The 21,411-nt window shown below is 36.6% G+C and overlaps 2 protein-coding genes and 1 long non-coding RNA gene across 3 annotated transcripts; 1 reads left to right on the top strand and 2 right to left on the bottom strand.

Moving 5' to 3' along the window:
- Positions 1 to 6,617: 6,617 nt before the first annotated feature.
- Positions 6,618 to 9,169, bottom strand: LOC117106568. The gene is made up of 2 exons (XR_004445091.1): positions 8,733 to 9,169; positions 6,618 to 8,326 (listed from the first exon to the last, which is right to left on the bottom strand). It is a non-coding gene; the product is annotated as an uncharacterized LOC117106568 (long non-coding RNA).
- Positions 9,170 to 10,271: 1,102 nt separating this feature from the next.
- Positions 10,272 to 16,060, bottom strand: LOC117106566 (negative elongation factor D-like). Its single transcript, XM_033247950.1, has 10 exons — positions 15,909 to 16,060; positions 15,025 to 15,323; positions 14,221 to 14,440; positions 13,508 to 13,615; positions 13,225 to 13,377; positions 12,805 to 12,932; positions 12,273 to 12,396; positions 11,881 to 12,060; positions 11,044 to 11,180; positions 10,272 to 10,517 (listed from the first exon to the last, which is right to left on the bottom strand). Exons 1-10 carry the CDS (start codon positions 15,936 to 15,938, stop codon positions 10,295 to 10,297), a joined length of 1,602 nt encoding a protein of 533 aa, XP_033103841.1. The 5' UTR covers positions 15,939 to 16,060; the 3' UTR covers positions 10,272 to 10,294.
- Positions 16,061 to 16,127: 67 nt separating this feature from the next.
- On the top strand, positions 16,128 to 19,968 carry LOC117106567 (small nuclear ribonucleoprotein-associated protein B'-like). The gene is made up of 3 exons (XM_033247951.1): positions 16,128 to 16,274; positions 18,174 to 18,609; positions 19,086 to 19,968. The coding sequence occupies exons 1-3, from the start codon at positions 16,272 to 16,274 to the stop codon at positions 19,235 to 19,237; spliced, it is 591 nt and encodes a 196-aa protein (XP_033103842.1). The 5' UTR covers positions 16,128 to 16,271; the 3' UTR covers positions 19,238 to 19,968.
- Positions 19,969 to 21,411: the final 1,443 nt, after the last annotated feature.

The raw sequence follows: 21,411 nt of genomic DNA, 5'->3' as shown, positions 1-21,411 counted from the left end.
CCGGCGCACCTGCCATATCACTCGGCTACACCTCGGCCACTTTGGCATACTGTGTAATTTTTTAGTGAGGTATTTATTCCATATGGTCTGTAATTAATGTATACATTTAACTTCATTTCATTTCTTTAGGCACGAGGGCCAAGGATATGCCAATAAGTGAACTTAGTCACTGTCCTACGTGGCATATCCATTTAACAACAGGGGGCTTAATGGACCAGTACACCGGGGTAACCCCCTACTCTTCTCGAATGATGTACCGTGTTCTTTAAAGTGCACACGAGCCAAATGCGTACACTGGACCTACGGTTTAAAGTCCTTATCCGAGAAGACTTGTTCCACCACCGGAACCATTGGCGAGTGAGCCGTTCGAACCAACGCCGATATTAGAGCTGAAGGTCACGGTGCCCCTGACTTAACCGCTCGGCCAATCAACTCGCCTTCCAGACTTCTAGACAACTTGATTTTTTTTATAAAGCAATACATGTAGGCCTTCCGAATGCTCGAATATATATTATAGATAAGCGCCGCTCTCGAATAAGTGCTCGAAACAGGTTTTTAAATACAATGTAGGCCTATAGGCCTACAGTGTTAAAATGATTAAACACAATGAAGAAACAGACATTTCTCATAAACCTTTTTACGATGACGTGACCTATGATAGGCCTACTGAACTACGGGAATACGTGGGCCTATGTAACATTAGTTTGGGATTTTTTAAAATATAATAGAATCTCCGCATTCGAATAAATGCCGCTCTCGAATAAGCGCCGGACAAGCCTCCAAAAATGTTATAAGCGCCGCGACGCTTATTCGAGCATTTACGGTATTCGAAGGGATACAATGGTTTGATAACATCAGGGATGGATAGGAATAATAATGAGCTATACAGAGACCAAGCCTCTTGCATAAAACAGGAAGGCCTGAACGCAGGGGACACGGCGGAAAAAGCAAAGCAAATTGAATTTATCGGAAATTGTAACGTGTGATAGGCCCCTATACCTTTATTTTCACATTAATACTCAGTATGAATTCGCTTTTATAAAGGTTTAAGACAAATGTAATTAAAAAAAGGTCATATAGGCCTACTACTAAAATAATGTTTTGTGTTTTTCTCTGTCCACCAGATATCTCCGAATATATTTCAGGTACAACTATGATTTTCACTGTTGTAGCTACCACCAACGGGACGAACATCCGCTACATCGAATTTGTTATGCTACATGGGGTTTTTTGGCAAAATTAACACATTAACTTTTGCTGATTACCTCCAAATCTCATAACTGTCGTGACGTCATTGTGCCACCTACCCGATCTAATATGCATCCCACACACACATATTCAAAACCATATATATTCATATACCACAACACCGCATTCAAACAACGAACACGTCGGAGTTAACACGAGGTCCTTTAGAAAAATAATGACAAGGTAACTACTTAACATCCACAACGATTGCCTCCTCAACTTCCCATAACATATAACTATATGCCTCGCCCTTTTCACACTCATTTAACAGAGCAGAGCACGGTGGTATATGATAGTACCTATAATCATTATTTTATATTGTTTTGTTCATGAAGTGTCGACGTTTTAGCAATTCCTGGATCTGGTTTTCCAACGCTCAGTCACTCACTATGGCATGCGGTATGCCTACCATAATTAATCGTGTACTAGGCCTACATAAAAGAAAATAAAAATTCGTTCGGACAACTTTTGCTCTTTTAAAAACTTGGGATGATTTGGGTTTTCCAAAACGTGGCAAAAGATAATAGGCCTATACCTCAACCCAATCCAATCCAGTCTTCGACTTATAAGGCGCATTATACCAAGTCACAATGCGCCAATTTGAGGGAGTGCTCAGAAGAAACAAACAAGAAGCGGAAGGAACGAATGTAGAAAAAGTATACAAGAGGGAAAAGTAGGAAACAGAAAAGAAAGAACAGAAGAAAAAGACAGAAGGAAAAACTAAATGGAGCGGAAAGGTGATTTTAAAGTCTCATTTTGAAAATATCCACAGATGGAAATTCACGAACAGATTGTGGCAAATCATTCCAAGTCTAGGATAGGAGCAGCAATTGAGTAAGCTCTATCACCGAATGTCTTCGTGCGACTAGAGGGAACAGTAAGAGTGGATGCAGAGGCAGTTAATGTCAGACTGCCTAAACATGTGGAAGAGCGCTAAGTTGAAAGTTTGGCAAAATAAAGAAGAGATAGGTAGTTGAGTGATTTGAAGGGCGGTTTGGCGCAGCGATTTCCATTCAGGTTATGAAACTGTTGTCGAGGGTTGAACTACACGCTGACCATTCTCGGCCGACCATGCTTAGTTACCCCAGCTTGCGCTGTTGACAGGTTGTGAAGTGGCTCGCTATGTTTCATACCTAGGTGCCAGTATTTCATGGCTTATAAATTACCGGTAAATAAATACAAATATTGTGTGGCCGCCTCTCATCAACCTTGATGGTAACATCAGGCCTAATTAACTAAGATATACAAAATAAATAAATAAGTAAAATATAAAAAAAAAATAAATAAAAATAGCAGCAATTTGGAGGTGATATGATATTAAATATTAAATTTAAATTTTAGAAACACCTGAAGTAGCTGTAGCTATTAAACAAGTAGTATGTTTTTAGTGATAGTTATTAATATAGTTGGGGAATGCGGTTTAGTGCAGAAGTTTTTTTCATGTTTTTACGAAAACCCTTACTGTTCCTTAAAAGGACTAAAAATATTAATAATAGACCAACCCTAAATAACTTTGAACTTGATTGACAGCAGAAGTAAATCGGTGTTGTACAAAGGTTTGCCATATAAATAGTTAGTTTGGGCTGAAGAGACTTGGTACGTCATGGCACACAGGTTATTGTTAATGCAATTTAATATGTATTGTATTCAACAAGAATGAAGTTCGTGGAAAAAAAATAATGACGTTAATCTCCTGCATATTTCTAGATCGATAAACTATATTTTGCTTTTGTATCCATTAAAAAAAACAAAACTATTTCGTCAATTTATTCAGTCACGCACATCTATATTTACAGCAAGCCATGATATATCCTTTGGTAAATACGTGTTAATGAAAGGCCAGTGGGCACCTACATAAAAAAAGTGATGTATGCCGTCGAGACCTGTAAGTGCACAGATTTAAAGTACTTCGACTCCAATTGAACATAGAATCCAACAATTCAAGGTTGGATTTAATCGTTTGAAAACATGTCGTTTGAAAATTGCTACAATTTTCTTAAAATTTTGCCCCAATAATTCTTTGCTATACGAATCAAGTCGCACAGCATGACTAAATGGGAACTTGTCTTTTTTAATGGTGTGGAATGCAGCATAGAGTCACATTTTAGTATGCTTCAAACAAAATGGCTTAAAATATACCTCTGGTTCTTAAATATTTTTAAGGGCCAAATTATTGTTGATCTCACGTGTCAAAAGGTACAGTATTTGGTGAAACTCTGGCTGGTAAGAAAAGCATTAATTGATTTTTTTTCTTTTGAATTTTCAAATTATAGGCCTACATTTCATTGTACTGCACCAACGATCGAAAACTATTTTTGAACAATTTGTTGGCATATCATCATTACGATTTCAGGCCGTACAGTATTTGCCACCCATGTTCTGTTCCTGTTCCTGTTTTTTTTTTTTTGGTTTTAGCCAATTGTACTTAATTTTACATTGTTAATAAAAAGTTGGTGTGCCAAACAGCAATGCTCATAAAAATACAAAGGACATAAAAATTACATAGAATATGTTTTCTATATGACGAATTATGTTTTCTATATGACGAATTGAGTCGAGCTCTCCCACGTAAGTGTATAAGGTGTTGGTTTTATAGAGTAGTTTATTATCGATTTATTGTGACATCTTCATTTCTGTTGGTAATTCCAAGTTCTGATAGACACATAAATGCTCCCACCTCCACAAAAAAAAGTTTGCTTTGTTAATCTACTTCACCCAGTTTACCCATTGTTTTTTTTTTCTATTGTTAATACGTTGTTTTTTTTTTGCTACTATTGTTATGTAGCTATACCATTGGCTAATTTGTGTATCTTCAATCCAATTGGTTTATCATAAGCCACTTCATGAGCTTCTGTTATGTATTTAATTCTATCTTACCATGTTTTTTTACTTCATAGCTTGATAAAGAGTTATAGTCGAAAGTACTCGCTAGATTATATTCACGTTCTTTATCTACATTTTTATATACATGTATCCATTAAATTCTAAAAAAAATAAATAAATAAATACAATAAATAAACACTAACGAAAGGTCTGTAAGTATAAATATAATTAATAAAGGCTGTGCCAGGGACACTCTTATGTTAAACTTGTTTGATATTCTATGACGAGACCCAACAATAAAATGCATTGAGCTGCATCCATTCAACACTATCAGAATTGGCCTTAAGGATCATTTAATAATGACGATAACCATTATATAAACAGGTGCAACCTGTAAGTAATTTGTATTTCGTATTGGTTGATAGTAATCCGAAAGGTCCACTAATTAATTTTAGATAAGAAATGGTGGCCATCGTGTCGGGATTCAATATTTCGACATTGTCATCATCATTCCTGATGATGACATAATGTCAAAATATTGAATCCCGACACGATGCGTGCATTTCGATACTTGGAGTATGTATTATACTATCTTAGTTGATAGTAATCGTCACAACAATGATATTTTTATCAATAATAATATTAATATGATAATATTAATAATATTAAAAATAATAATAACAACATTAATATAATAATAATAATAATATTAATTCAAATTCAAAAATACTTTCATATCCAACAGGAAATTCATTTGGCCATGGCATAACAACAAATATAAAACAGAGTACAAAGGCCTATAAATAGATATATGAATATAAAATAGTAAAAAAGTAAAAACATGAAAAACAAAAAGGCCTATAAAGAATAAACATTTGTTTAAAAAGAACGATTATTCTTATAATTTCAATTTTTTCATTTCATTATTTTTTATTAGTATTACTTATTATTATTATTATTATTATTATTATTATTATTATTATTATTATTATTATCATTATTATTTTATTATTTTATCTTTGTAACCATAATTATTTTCATTTTTATTTTACACTTATCTAGTAATGGTTTCATTAAACACTCAGATTGTGGTTGGAATAAAAAATTTTCTGCAACGCTCTGAACTAGGCTTAAGAGTAATCTGGAACTTATTGGGCTAGCTCGAAAACTGCGAAACAAAGTATGAGTTTCATCCTTAAGGATATTTTGAACTTTGGTAACGATAAAATATTAATGTATTACGTCAAGTGATGAAACTTGTTGACCAATAATCTTACTTGCTTGTCTAGTAATTCTAAAGAACAGTTTTTTGTCACTGCTGAAAGAATTGATGAAACACACCATGCAGAAAGTCGGAATACTTTGCACAATAAATTTATAAAATAAAGAAATAATACAATAATCAAATTAAAACGCATGTAGTCTCCTCAGGAAAAACATTCTTTTTCTTAGTTTTCCACATACATATTCAGCTTGTTCAACTGGTTGTCTAAAGACAACACCTAGATATTTGTGATTATCGACCCTTTAATAATAACATTAATAATGGTAGGAGTGTGTGGCGTAGTGTGTATGTTGTTGGATTTCTGGTCGTGAGATCAGAGTTCGAGACCGACACTCGCCGCACTGCTCGTGTCCTTGGGCAAGGCACTTTACTTATGTTTGCCTCTCCTCACCCAGGAGTATAAATGGGAGGGTCATGCTGTTAACCTGCTCAGTGGTGACCCTGCTACGACTGTTCCAGTCAAATTAATAACAGCAACTAGATATAAATTGATACGAGGAGAAAAGAAAAAATAATAATAATATTAATCCTCAGCACAGCTGGTCACTCACTGCATCTCAACGGATCCAACTTTGTTCCCTGTGAGCGCTAGACAACACAACACCGCCAGCTGATGGTCACCTGGCTGTCTGAACGAATCATCATTAAAAACGATCAGTTGCATGTGCGTTGAGTTCTGCATTGAATCACGTCGGCCGACGAAACTCGGATGCAGTGAGTGTTCAGCTTAAGTTTACTTTCATTGTGCTTCATCGATCAAACAGTTCTACAGTAATATTGTCATTCTACAGTATTGGACGCACATATCCCTGTCTCTTATACACATCTAGATGTGTATAAGAGACAGATCTTAGATAAGAAATGGTGGCCATCGTGTCGGGATTCAATATTTCGACATTGTCATCATCATTCCTGATGATGACATAATGTCAAAATATTGAATCCCGACACGATGCGTGCATTTCGATACTTGGAGTATGTATTATACTATCTTAGTTGATAGTAATCGTCACAACAATGATTTTAAAGGCCAACTCAGACAGCGTCGGCCGACGCTGTCTGAGTTGGCCTTTCGTTGTTGGATTTCTAGTCGTGAGATCGGGAGTTCGAGACCGACGCTCGCCGCACTGCTTGTGTTCTTGGGCAAGACACTTTACTTACGTTTGCCTCTCCTCACCCAGGAGTATAAATGGGAGGGTCATGCTGTTAACCTGCTCAGTGGTGACCCTGCTAGGACTGTTCCAATCAAATTAATAACAGCAACTAGATATAAATTGATACGAGGAGAAAAGAAAAAATAATAATATTAATCATCAGCACAGCTGGTCACTCACTGCATCTCAACGGATCCAACTTTGTTCCCTGTGAGCGCTAGACAACACGACACCGCCAGCTGATGGTCACCTGGCTGTCTGAACGAATCATCATTAAAAACGATCAGTTGCATGTGCGTTGAGTTCTGCATTGAATCACGTCGGCCGACGAAACTCGGATGCAGTGAGTGTTCAGCTTAAGTTTACTTTCATTGTGCTTCATCGATCAAACAGTTCTACAGTAATATTGTCATTCTACAGTATTGGACGCACATATCCTTCTCAGAGAGCTGCTCGCTGTGCCATTTCCACTTGCAGAAATACACGGAATCTTTCTGCATTCCTAATTTTGACAGTCGAAATTCTTTAAGAAATTGTTTACTAAAGCTATTTTCAGAGTCCACCTGCTTACAGTGGAACAAAAGATAATCTGTATTGCCCAATCCAGGATAGTGTTCAGGAAGTTCCAACAGGCATAGCCAAATGACCTAGAAGTCTTGAAATGGGCAAGACTCACGCTCACCAGGGTTCACTTAGATCAGTGGGGAATTTATATAACATCCTATTTAAAGCAAATTAACAACCTCTTGGTTTATGATTAAGTGAAATAACAAACATTAGGAAATAGCTTAGAGCTGGATAAACTATTGACAGCAACAGTTATTTTTGAATAAGCAATAAACAGAATGAGTCTCGTGCCATTCAGTGGATGTCACTTTGAGATTTTGATAAACAGAAACAGTTTTGAATTGTAATCAAAAGTATTAGTGCAAGATTACAATTTCATTTTTCTAATTACACTACAATTACAAATTACATTTTTGAACCCAAGTACAAATTCCGCCCAATTATATTAAAACATGTAATGATTACTACTGACTACAAATTACGATTACCCCATGCCTAATTCAGTGTCCAACAGTGTCCAAGGTCTTGGATGAGAGGGCCATAAAAGTGGTTGACAAGTCAATTAAGCACCACCGTAATTGGAGCAAATAATTATTTAGAGTAGGCACACTCTCGTATAGTAAAAGTGCTTCATTTAATGTAGTGTTCCCCAACGAAATGATTAGTTTCTTCCCCCAGTAAGCAGTCCTCTTCCACTGGAGCACCTGCATGCTCCTGTTAATGGACCGTGGAATGCATGCGGCATAGGAGTAAGAAGTTCTTCTTCCAATTATAAGATTAAGTACTAAGATCACTTGTTTGCCTCCTTAGGAAAGGCTTTTTATCTACAGCGTTTCTCTTTCCATCTGGAGTACAGTACAGTATAAGTGGGTACCAGGTAGATTCAAATTCCAATGTGCTGATAAATCGTTGCAACAGTATGGCATACCAACACGCTATTTCATGATGTGTGACCAAATTACCGGAGTAAAGGTGTGAGTTTTTTGGCATATTATCAATTTTATTACATTTGTAATATCATCAGGTTGTTTGCGAAGACTCAACAACTTAAATCATCATTATTATCGCCTTGTTCCTTAAATTGTCGAAACGTTTAATCCATATCCGTCGCAGTGTATAAGCTCATGTAAAATCAGACCAAGTTTTATTGTACTTTAATGCCGCAGAGAAGTAAAGAAATCTTCAAATTGTGTTTAAATTCCTTGCTCTCATGTCGCTGTTGCACTTGAATAATGAGTCTTACAATATACTGCAAAAGAAATATACAAGAAAAAAAATGTGTTATAAATGTAAGCCCAACATTTACTCAACTATTTATTTCAACAATATTTTGTAAGGGTGGTCAACGTCAAACCTGAGCTGATACATTGGAACACTCAGAAATTGAAAATAAGATTTCTAACTTAACTATTATTTGCTTATATTAATTAGTGTATTATTGGGTAATAATTGGGTATCTGGTATGATATTATGACATGGAAGGAAGGAAGCCCTCTGGTTTGCAGTGGTAGTGCTTGGGATAGGATTGCATTACAACCAAACCCTAAGATTAGGCCCTCTTGCAGTTCTTAACTCTTTGGTATTACATAGTTTTGCATGTTGTCCTGACATAATTCACATTTGTGTGAGTAGGCTTTTATAATCCACTACTTTACCTATGAAATCAGACACCGGATCTTTGCCATCTTCACTCCGTAAAGTCCCAGTTATGTCATTGTTTTCGATGATTGGAAGAAACAGCTGCACAAACTCAGATGTGTACGGGGGCGCTATCATATCAAGAACCTAGAAATATACAATACCTAAATTTCATATAGTAAAATCAGATGTGTTTGATTCCACGTATGTCTCACAAATAAATAAAAGCAGACACAAAAGTAAAACAATTGCATACGATGACATTATAAACATAAATTTTATATCATACAAATATTTTGGACACACTTGTGTCCATCCTCAGCACTAGTTGCATGATTGAGAAATTTTATATAGAGATAATGAAAGTATACTAGAAATTGCAAATTGCAAGTGAAGTGCTGCGAAGTACAACTGCATATAAATGTTCTTCGAACAAAATTATTTATGCGAGTCAAGTGAAAATGATGAATAATAAAACTATAACAAATAATATGAGACACGACCCATTGTCTATATTAGAACACTTCTCATTGGGTAACAAAGTCATAATTTTTCATTTTTGTCAAAAAGTGTCTATATGGTGTGGTGAATTATGGTTTAGGTTTTTTTTAATAAAGTATGTATGTGGAAAATGTAGTTGATTACCAAAGGTTACAATTTTTATTTTGAAGACTGCATGGTCTAGGAAGTGTACATTTTTTTAGAGGATCAAATCCAAGTCTACTTACCTGGATAAACTGATAAATGCAAAAGTTTCCTTTGGAAATTACCTCTCGAGGATCAAATCCAAGTCTACTTACCTGGATAAACTGATAAATGCAAAAGTTTCCTTTGGAAATTTCCTCTCGAGGATCAAATCTGAGTCTACTTACCTGGATAAACTGATAAATGCAAAAGTTTCCTTTGGAAATTACCTCTCGAGGATCAAATCTGAGTCTACTTACCTGGATAATAATAATAATAATAATAATAATAATAATAAGATTTATAAAGCGCACAAATCCACTGCAGTAGTACTCAAGGCGCTCCAGGAAGGAACAAAAAATTACCATGAACCTAAAGCTACAAGAAAAGAAACCACCGCACCGTTTACAGGCAATTTAAGGCACAGGGGCCCGCCTATTCATTACTCACAGGTGCTCAAGTAATGGGAGTATCTAAACTGTAATGTAATGTAAGTGATGGGAGTGGATAAACTGATAAAACGAAAACAAAACCCAATGACACGTGCGCAACAGATTGTTTTTAATGGTGAGGCACTCAGACTGCCACCGATAATCAGCAGACGGCGTTGGATTTGTCAGCCTAAAGTTGTACGACGATTGCCTGGCTTAAGGGTTGCTATCAATCTTTACCCGCCTCATGCATATTGGTTCATAAAATGGCAACCACTGGGTTAATATTTATAGTTAAAGTATCAAATCGATCAATTAAAGCTTGGAAATGGTCTTGGATCCTAGATTTCTTGGATTTTGAATTGGGGATTTGGCAACACAAACTTTTATTTCGGCCAAATGAAGTTTCAGAAGCTCATGGAGATATTGAGAGAAGAGTAATAATTGAAAGAATCAATTATAGATTAAAATAGTACCTGCACAAGAACATCAAGTTGAGGGTAGTGGTCCTCTAGAAGCCGTATTAGCAGCTTCAATGCAATGTCGTGAATGAGGTTGTGCATATTAATAATTTCATCCAAAAGGATTAGATGCAGTGGGGTGTGATCGGTCATGCGTTCAAAGTAGCTGGGTTCTGAGATGGTCTTGTCCACCCAGTATAAGATGCCCATGGAAACCACAGGGTACCTGAAAACAGATAGATTGAATTTTTGTAATGTACTTTAGTCTCACTGTACTCGAGGCGTGGACTAGCTCATACAATAACTTTCTCCTCCCCTAAGGATTTCTTAGTACCTCAGCGACCCAATCAACCAGTGCTAGCTACTTTCGTCTGTCCACAACAATGGCTGTATGGACCAGTACACTGGGGTAGCCTCCTACTCATCTGAAAAAAAGCTTTAAAAAACCCACTTGTTCAACACTGGTGGTGCTGTTAGAGCTGTGGCCACAGCTAGTCATTCAAGTCTCCAGAATTTCCTATAGTAAAATTTTTATGTTTTGTTTTCTGCTGTTTTGGATTTTATATACATTTTTATGCCTTTCAAATTCTGTAAACATTTTTTCACAAATCAGATTTTTCTAGTAAATTTTGTTGTGATTTTCGATGTATGTATAAAGATACCTTGATTTAGATAAAATTCACTAGTTACAACAAAACCAAATGAAAGATCAACAACAGCAAAGCAGCAAAAACTAAGTTTTCAAAATTTACCTAATGCACTGGTAGATGGTGGTGAGATCTGCAATAAGTTCTGAGGCTGGCTTATCACTGCTGCATATCATGTGGATCTTATCTATAGCTTGTGATGTCTGCTTCAACTCATCTTTACTGATATTAATACGTTTACCCTGTAAGAAACACACACAAATCATCCAAAGTAGACAGAGTGGTTCCCTTCATATCGTAATGTACTGTAAATTTAATTCAAGTGCTGATAGTTTTCTTAGGTTTTATTAGAACAATTTACAAGGTTGTAGGAAGTGGAGAATGAAGATGGCAGAGGAAAAGAGGGTGGCAGGAGAAAGGAAGTGCAAGAAGGAAGTGAGAGAGAGCAAGAAAGAAGATGGTGAAAGTAAAGAGAAGGGAGTTGACAGAAGGAAGTTGATGAGGTATACATTATGCGAAGCATATCTTTTCTAACTAGAGCAGTCACTCTAGAGAGTATATCTCCGTTCTGTGCCTGAATACCAACAATATGCAGGCTGTACACAGAACTGCAGCATATATTTTATACTCGAGGGTAAATAATTGAATTTCTGTAATCTTGACATTGCCCATTGATCCATTCCTCCAAAAATTAAATGCTGTCTTTCTTGGATTACTATGTACCATTCCACTAAATTTCATGATGATCCATTCAACAGAAAGACAGCACAAGACAGCAGTGATTACATAACCTCCTTGGCGGAAACAATAATGAAATTATATTAGGTCCCAACAAGATGCACTTCACAATTACACCATTATGTTATGAGTAAGCAGGCATTGTATTTTTGGAAGGCTTAAAACTTTCTATACCCAGTGATACTGATAGTCCCTATCAATTACCTTTTTCCATGTCTCATGGACACAAGCTGAATGGGCAAGTAAGTAGATGTACTTGGGTCGGTGGTCTGCGTTAATGTTAGCCTTTGGTCGAAACAATGTATGCATGAATAACTCCAGTAGTTGGGGCATTCGAAGCAGGTCGACTGGTGGGGGATCTTCTTTATTGTACATCTCATACAGCTATGTTACAAAGTATACAATTTTAATAACAATTAAAAGGTACTCTATACTCTCTACTTATGCTCTGGTAATCTGTGAAGATTTGGTCAGTTATTTTTCAGGCAAAAGGACAATATATTGGAAAAGAAAAACATGTCACCTGTTTAAAAGTGAATAAAAACAAAAAATATTATTTGTACTGTCTGTTTGTTTGTTTTTGCTTGAGAACTCACCACAGTCACATCTGCTGGGTTGAGGGCATTTCTTGCCAACATGGATGCCAGTGCTTGGCACGCTCTTGGATACTTGGCTGCACCACTTAAAGCAACCCCAATTTGAACTACTCCATCACCCCGACTGAAAAATATCAGAGAATTGTACTTGATAACTATTATCTGTCATAACACAGAATTGGTTACATGTATATTATCATCCATATTTCTTATATCTTAGATCAATTCAAAGCCATATCCAAAATTGCCAATGGGGGTACAAAAATGAACCAAGATGATGGAGGCTAGAGTTGGTTGGATAACAATGTATGGGTTTAGAAGGCGTTATAATCAATTTCTATTTTTTATCTCTTCAAAGCTAAACAATTCTTCATTACTTTGGCAACTTCAATGCATGAATACTGGACTAATGATAGGTTACTGAAAAAATGTAAACATTAAAGATTTTTCTTTTTCAAAAATCCTTATTACAGAAAATAAAAAAAATAATATTCAATATATTTTCGACTGTTTTCGACTACAATTTAATTACCTTTTCATGGCACTTTTCTGTACCTCTTGACAAACCCTCCTTATAACCGACCCTCCACTTTCAGACGACAGTAGATGCATCATTGCTTGTGCGTACAGGTAAGTATGCTCACCGTGACAAACCATTTTCTGCCACATAACAAAAATATAATCTTAGTAATAATAATTATAACCTTTTGTTCAAAATGAGGATGGCCATCCAAAAACCAAAGTAATTTTACTAAATGTTTAACTGAGAATGTGAATACATTACAAAGTCAATTTTTTTGTTATGGTCACCGACGCTGGTTTTGGCATCATGTCAAGCCCCAAATATGAATACTATGCTCAACAGACCCCACAAAGTCGCACGACAAGTCATACAGGTATCATGAAAATGGCAGTTTACACATTGAATTGTCTGATAAATGCAAGGACATACACCAAATTCAGGGAGATGTATATGAAGAGCTTCTTCACCGCCTTCAAGGAGTTTCCCAATCGACGTCTGCAGAACCTTGGAAAACACCTCGATCTGATGACAGGCTGTCGACACGTTCCCAATTTCCCCCTGATAGCCCAAATCAGTAATAAGCTGGGGGGAAAAATGTTTGAAAATAATACATTAAAGCGGTAAATATTAACAATTGACAAGGATGTGCTCAATTATATTCTATACGGATTCAATATACTTTGCCGAATGTATAATGACAGAAACTATGTACCTTAATTGTAAAATTCAACATAAGGCAGTCAGGGTGCTCGCCAGCAAGCTTGTAGAAAAGCTGACGCCATGTTCTGTGCTGGATCATGCCTTCCAACCAAGAGGGAGTCTGTCAACAGAATAACAACTTATTACTACATTACAAGGAAATAAACCTGGTTAAATATTAATAATATTTGTATTTTTCAGGGCTGTGGGTGCCGACATAGTAATATACCTCTGTGAGGTATCCCATATTAGTAACACCCTCTGGCTAAATAAGCATGTGTCTGATCAACTAATAATAATCTACCTAATCCCACACTTACTCAGAACAAACCTTCTAGCAAAGCAGCACTCCCTGGATATGCAATGTGCTCCAACCTCAGAATATGCAATGTACAATATTCATGTTTACTTTTTTCATATTTTAGGGGCAGCTGACTCTTTTGAGTTTTGCTTTACTTTTGCTTGACCATCGTTTTGTTGTTTTTGTGCTTTTTAATGCTTATATGGTCAAATAAATACATGAAATGAAATATTGTTGCTAAGATCCCACAAAATGACAGTGTAAATGTATACAGTACACACATGTGTTTGTGGGACCACACATGTTTGTGGGGCAAGTGAATACTGTTCTCATTGGTCAGTGTTTAAGATTTTATAAGTTTTGATACGGAACAAGTTACAATAGGCGCTGTGAACATTTTTTTATCCAGTCACTAAATTACTCACCCCTCCCTCATCGCTGAAAATCTTGTCAGCTTTTTTGGGGTCAAAATGTTTGATGATCAGACTCTTAAGGTGGTCTTCCACCATCTGCTGCACCTCGGTTGGGTTCACACCTGTTGTGATGAGCCACTCGGCGAAGAGGTTCACTGTCTGAGCCACGGCTGTGTAGTGCTCCGACAGCAGCAAAACCACCTGCTCTGGTGTACCTCCTGCTTGGAAATACCTGAACATGGTAAAAATAGACTGAAAACAGAATTACTTTACACTTCAATCTATAAGCATGGCCTCCCCACCATTAATTTGAAATATGTATAATCTGAGATTGAAAACCCTCGCCCTGTTGCGCAATTTTACGCACTGAAAAAATAATGGCCTGCGGTCGATCCGCTCCATCCGCCAAATAAGACCTAACCTCATAGGCCTTGCGTGGCAAACCCATCAATCGGGTGAATTTGTACACCCTCCGGACTGCTTTCAGTCCGCCAGTCAGAATTAGACAAACTGTTCATCTGCTCAAGTTAGTTTTTTTAGTTATGCACCCAGGACACACACACTGACACGTGATATTATGCAATACCATTCACCTCTCTGAAGGAGAGGGGAGGGTAAAAACACCATGGATATTCTTCTGACATGCCATAGTGTATAGCAAAATTGAAGCTTAAGGTCAAGACAGCTCCACCACCAATGAACATCAAGGATTTAAATAATGTTAGTCGGAATAATAATCACGGTTTATAAAAAAAAAACCTTAAAAATTCGAGAGCAATGCTTAGTGAAAATTAAGATCAAGTTTGTATGCCATACCGACGGAGATTTTCAAACACCCCTGGTTCCATTATATAATCAGTCGCTGCGAAGACAGACAGACATTCGCTACGAATAGTCTCATCATCTTTCTCAACTTCAGACTCATATGGCCCTTCCTCTTCCGGTTCATCTTCAAATCCATAGAGTGCTTTGTCCTGTACTTGATCGCCGTTATCGTAGGCGCTGTGTGAATCATAGGGATCATCGCCAAAGTTACTGGTGTCTCCATAAGCACCATCTCCATAAGCTTCTTCCCCGTAATTTCCACCTCCATATGGCTTGTAGGTAGACTCATCCTAAAATTAGACAATATTATTAGTTAGGCAGTAGGTCACCTATTTGTAGGCCTTTATTCCAAAATTAATTTGGACAGAGCTTACTCCTCCTTCAATCATCATCCAGCATAACTTGAGAATTGGTACCATCCAAACTTTTAAAAACTTTTTTCTTATAAAAATATAAAGTAAAATGTTAATAAACTCAATAAATTATATTTGGACTAGGCCCAGCCAGGCCTACAGTATGTCCTGGCTACTGTAGCCTAGCCTACCTGGTACTAACTACTAGGCCTACTTCTTCTAGTAGTAGCCTTCTTACCCCCAAACCACAGAACAATAGGCTACTGTAACTACTATAGTCTATACTATGCCTAACTAAGCCTCCTAAAGCTAGCCAGGAGTGTTGGTTAGCCTACAGTATATACGCCTACTCGACGGTAGGCTAGGTGGCTAACTAACTTTAGGCCCAGACCCTAAGCTAGAGGTAACCTAGCTAGGACTCAGAGGGCAGGCGTGTCTACAGTCTAGTAGGCCTGGATAGGCTTAGGCCTAGCCTAGCCTAGGTTTAAAAATTTAGTTTGAATACAAGATTGTTAAACAAACCGTATTATATGGTTCGAATTGGTCGTCCATTTTTATTAACCTGATCCGCCAATATATACTTTAAAATGCATAAATACTTCAATATGAAATGAAAACAACAACGATAGTTTTTCTGAAGGGCGCAGACATTTTGCAGAAGAGGCGTATGGGAAATCTCAGAATGACCAATGACAAGGGGTTTACTAGCTACCTAGTTATATAAAATCTATTTTGATTGGCTGTTCAGTAGCGCGTTGCCTGTACGTTGTCGTTGGAGGCGGTATGAAAAGAAAAGCCGGTGTATATTTGAGGTCGTGAAACATAGTGAATCGGAGGTTGTTGCATTTAATATCGGCGAAATCGTAAAGAATCCAAGCTGCAGTCATGGTAATAATGTGATTATTTATTTGTTTAAATATTATAACTTATTTAAATGTATGCATTTGTGTATTTTTGTTAAGCAATGTAGAGTAACTTCGATTGCATCATAGGCCTGTGTGGCAACAAAAGTACCGCTAAGTCACTATAACAACTCCCTGCGCTATGATAGTACAGTTTGAGGTATCTTAGCCTGGGCCTGATTGAAACTAGGATCCTAATTAAATTGTGGAGGCAATCGGGGGCCTAGGTAGGCCCCTAGCTAGATAAATTAGAAAAAATAAGTAGGCCTCCCTAGGCTAGGCCTACTACAGTACGTACAGGCCTACTACGACATTCCAGACCAGAGCAGTAGGGTTGGCTAGGCCTAGCTAGTTACTCGACTCTATTTCTTGTAATGCATGTCTTAGCTAGGCCTAGTCTAACTAGCTAAATCTGATGCCGTCTGTATGTTGTTATGGCTAAAATGTACGGTACTACTTCTACTACTACTAGGCCTACTATCTCCTATAATTTAATACGCCGTGGCTAGAGATACGGTACCGTATTTCTACTTCAATTTGCTAAAGGTACGATAAATGGCATTACGTCACCATCACTCAATGAAGTGCCAGAATGTGCGTGACGTCATTTTTCAAGACTGGCATTGCATTGCAGATCTCCCGCGATGAGCGGTGAAACGAGAACAATGTACAGTTCTGGGAAACTAGAACATCAAAAAGTACAATATTGTTTGACTTAGTACTGTTATCGATAAATAGGCTTATGGTTCCATTTAGTAAAGAGTTTTATTTAGCTAGGCCTATGTATAACTATTATCAAACAAGGACTGATTCCACCAAACTCTTGGCATGCCTCTAGGCCTTGCTTAAATTCTTCGCTTGGCGAAAAATCTAAGCAAGCCTGCTCGGCCTTGCTTGGATTCTGCTTTTCACGGCAGCTGCTCTGGTGACATTGATCTAAGTGGCATACAGTAGGCCTATATTCCTCCGTCATCATACCGTCTGAACTTCATAATTCCTACATCCCACGTTTTAGTCCAAGAAGTTCGAAATAATACCACGCTTTACAATCCCAACAAAATATTCATACAATTTGAATGCACAAAACTTTTTGTAGGGCTATACTTCCGTCACTGTTATGGTACAGAATCTAGGCCTAGATCGAGAGAATAAGTTTCCCCTTTGTGATTATTACAATTGAGTCAAATTTTTCCAATGATTTTGATGCAGACCTTAATACTGTCATAGAAAAATAGGCGTACCACTCAATAATAAAGTCATGTCATATATATAGCCTTATCAAGCAAGGCATCATCCTCAGGACTTAAGCCAAGGCACATGTATACACACACTACTGCTAGTCTTTGGTAATCTATTTATATGACAACACTTGCAATAAAAAAATGATTATACAACTGTAAACAAGAGAATTCATACAGGCCTACTTTTACTATAAAGTGGAACCATACGCTTATTTAAGGATGACAGTAAAGTCAAACAATATTGTACTTTTGATGTTCTAATTTCCCAGCACTGTACAATGATCGTTCTCCTTCCACCACTCATTGCGGGGTGATATGCAATGCCAGTCTTCAAAAAACTAACTTATAGCACCACCAACAGCCTTAAAAACAAATTCCTAATTTTGATTGGATATTATTATTTTTTAATAATGGTTTTGTATGCTTAGTATGGCTGTGGATCCATGATTGTTCCGTAACAAGTTTTAAGATTGTAGCAATGTAAGCTTAAATTCATATCCAATGGCCAATTTAAGCAACGCCCGAAATTTGATGAATCTGATTATTACAAGACAAATTACTGTACTTTTATCTCACTTATAATTGAGAATGTTGCATTTTAAGCTTGAGTACTTTAAACTATATTTTGTTTATTTTATCAACAGGTGCAGGGAAAGAGTAACAAGATGATTCAGCACATCAATTACAGGATGAGAGTGGTACTGCAAGATGGCCGCATCTTCATAGGAACTTTTCTAGCATTTGACAAGCACATGAATGTTATCCTCGGTGACTGCGAGGAATTCAGGAAAGTTAGAGCCAAGGCAAAGAGCTCTGACAGAGAAGAGAAGAGAGTGCTTGGCCTTGTTTTGCTCAGGGGTGAACACTTGGTATCAATGACAGTCGAAGGCCCACCTGTCAAGGATAAAGGACCACGTGTGCCAGTTCCAGGTGGTGGTAGAGGACCAGGCATGGGGAGGGCAGCAGGAAGAGGTGTTCCTACACATCCACATCATTCTGCCGCACCAGCTGGTCTTTCAGGACCTGTCAGGGGAGTCGGTGGACCTTCACAGAGCATGATGGCCCCACAGAGAGCTCCAGGTAGTTTAGTTTATCTATTTATTTATTTTATATTATTAATTATTTAGGTGCATTGTGTGTCAAACCAACCAATTTTCTAGCAATAATCATCTGTGTATACAATAAACTCTATAGAGTGCATACCTCTGCCCTGTGCCTGAATACCGAACAATGTATCGTATGATATGGGCGATTCTATAATTTTCTTTTATTCTTAAGGTAAAAAAAAATCCAATTTCCGTGACCCTCACTTTGTAGTTTTCCTAAAATTTAATCATCTTTTTCTTAGATTATTATGAACTATTTAACTGAATTTTATGATGTACGATTCATAGTTTTTTCTTATTGAATACCTGACCTTTTTTGGTGTAGGTACAGTAATACAAATAATGATGCACAGCAGCACAATCTACAGTACAGATTATCCTTGGTAATCACATATTATTGTAGTTTATGAATTGTCAACTACAATAATTCTTTTCATATTATCTTCTTAGGACCACCAGGATTTGCAGCAAGGCCACCGATGAGGCCACCAATGGGAGCGCCTGGAATGATGCCGGGTAGAATGCCACCACCAGTTGGACGAGGAATGCCACCAATGGGAATGAGACCCCCAATGCGTGCACCACCTCCACAAAGGAGATAATGGACATTGTAACATTGATGATTTTAAATGAACTTTGCAGAGAGTGACAAAGCTGCAAGATTGTAACACTCCAAAATCTCAGCTGTGTTTGACAGGAACAAAGAACTGGGTCATGTTACAATTGGGTTACTCCACTTTACAGTAGTAACTCTTGCGAGATGGCGATCAGCAACGTGATAGAAAAAGACACCTTTCGTATGGAAATCTAACTTGCTGAAGTAATAAGAAAGTACAAACACTATGCAGCTAGAGAGTTTGTCCTAGTGTTGAAGATTCTAACTCGTTGTCTATTTTGTGAATACTTAACCTAGATAAACTGCTTATCCGGGCAAGTATCGCACTACCAATACCACAATTGATTTGTGTATTTTAGTTGATAAATTGTGAGGGTGGTATGTGTTTACTTTATAACTTGAAATGTTAATATACTGTAAAGTTTTAGATGTAATTCTCGTGAACTTTTAACGGATTTATAATTTTTTGTCATCATCTATTACAATTCAAAATTTGTCTGTTTCGTTTTAGTTCTGTAACTGGGCTGGGTTTGCAAGGGCACCTTGGGTTTGTTCTGTACGACCTATCGATATTAAGTTCACCACAAAACTTCAAGTACTACGGACTTTGTTTACAGACTTCGTTTCTGTGTATGTTATGTTGACATAATTTGATTTTTTTTATAGTATGCAAAGGAAAGATGGTGAGAAAGTTGACAATAAACAATTTGTAAGATATCCAAGACTGATTGGTTTAATTTACTACTTCTAAAAACAGGAAATTCGTACTATACTACAATTATCATTGATCATATACAGTATTCAAGAAAATGCACATAATACTGTATACTCATAGAGTATTTTACTTATTTATTTTGCTTTTAAAACAAATAATATATAAGGCAGCAAACGCTGAATGGTTTGTGTATACAATTAAATTATACAATTAAAAGTTTAATTCAACATCAATCGTGTAAAGCTGAAAATGGTCCTTGTACGCTGATGCAGCCCGAGCATGATGGAAGCATAACATTATTGAAAATATTGATCATGAATTTATGAATGCCGTTAGTGAAAACAATGTTGATAATGCAGTCTCTTGTGTATGTCAAATGTTTGAATATGTATGTAAAGGAATTAAATATACACGGGAGGTAAACCCTCAACACATATACAAAGAAACGGATGACTTGATAAATAGTGCATGAAAAGAATTACAGAAATTTAAATGCATGCACACACAAAATTCGTTAGATACCGTACATATATAAAAATAAAAAAGCAATACAAAACGTTACTAAAGAAAAAAAAATACGACTTTCAAAATCTTAAACGTCACAAGATTATTAACGCACTAGATACAAATAATAAAACTTTCTGGATGAAATTGAAACAAAAAAAGGAAAAGTTGATCGGTCAAATTTCTATTCACCAATGCTACGAACACTTCAAGAATCGTTTTCATCATACAGAGCCTAATAATGAGCTGAATGAGTTTCCACCTATTCCCGTACACGTTAATAATAATAATGACACGTTAAACGAAAACATTACACTAGATGAAATTTAAAGAGCATTTGAGACTCAGAAAACCGGTAAGGCTCCGGGGATTGACGGTATAAATTTTTATTGAACGCACCTACTTTTATCCTTGATATTTTGAAAACTCTTTTTAATGCTATATTTAACCTAGGTAACTCCCCTAAACAATGGGCTACAAGCCTAATTGTTCCGGTTTTTAAGAAAGGGGAAAACAATACAGAAAATTACAGAGGCATCTCCTTAATTCTAATATTAGGCAAAATATTCTAACAAATTCTCAACACAAGATTAGCAAAATTTTCAGAAGATGATAATATTTTGTTTTAGGAACAAGCAGGTTTTCGAAAAAGGTATCGAACATCTGATAATGTATTTATTTTGGATACTATTATTTTTAGATACTTAAATGAAAAACGCGGTAGGATTTTTGCATGTTTTGTCGACCTTAAACGCGCCTCTGATTTCATAAATCATGTATTACTGATTTATAAATTAAGACAGATTGACGTGGCTGGTAGAATGTTAACCATTATAAATTCGTTATACCAAAATTTAACAGCTCATGTAAAAATTGACAACAAACTGAGTACCTCATTTGATTGTTTGATTGGAGTACAACAAGGTTTCCCGCTTTCATCT

The sequence above is a fragment of the Anneissia japonica genome, unplaced genomic scaffold (assembly GCF_011630105.1).
Source record: "Anneissia japonica isolate Jap-2015-1 unplaced genomic scaffold, ASM1163010v1 scaffold11144_len554210_cov170, whole genome shotgun sequence".
Taxonomy (NCBI): Eukaryota; Metazoa; Echinodermata; class Crinoidea; order Comatulida; family Comatulidae; genus Anneissia; species Anneissia japonica.
This window is presented reverse-complemented; position numbering and strand designations above follow the sequence as displayed.

Excerpts from the sequence above, each read along its gene's own strand:
- LOC117106567 (XM_033247951.1), top strand. Across the intron at positions 18,610-19,085 it reads GGCCCCACAGAGAGCTCCAG|GACCACCAGGATTTGCAGCA; the intron begins GTAGTTTAGTTT and ends TTATCTTCTTAG.
- LOC117106566 (XM_033247950.1), bottom strand. The coding sequence starts at position 15,938 with ATGGACGACCAATTCGAACCATATAATACG. Across the intron at positions 13,616-14,220 it reads TTTTCAGCGATGAGGGAGGG|ACTCCCTCTTGGTTGGAAGG; the intron begins GTGAGTAATTTA and ends TTCTGTTGACAG. Across the intron at positions 10,518-11,043 it reads ACCATCTACCAGTGCATTAG|GTACCCTGTGGTTTCCATGG; the intron begins GTAAATTTTGAA and ends ATCTGTTTTCAG.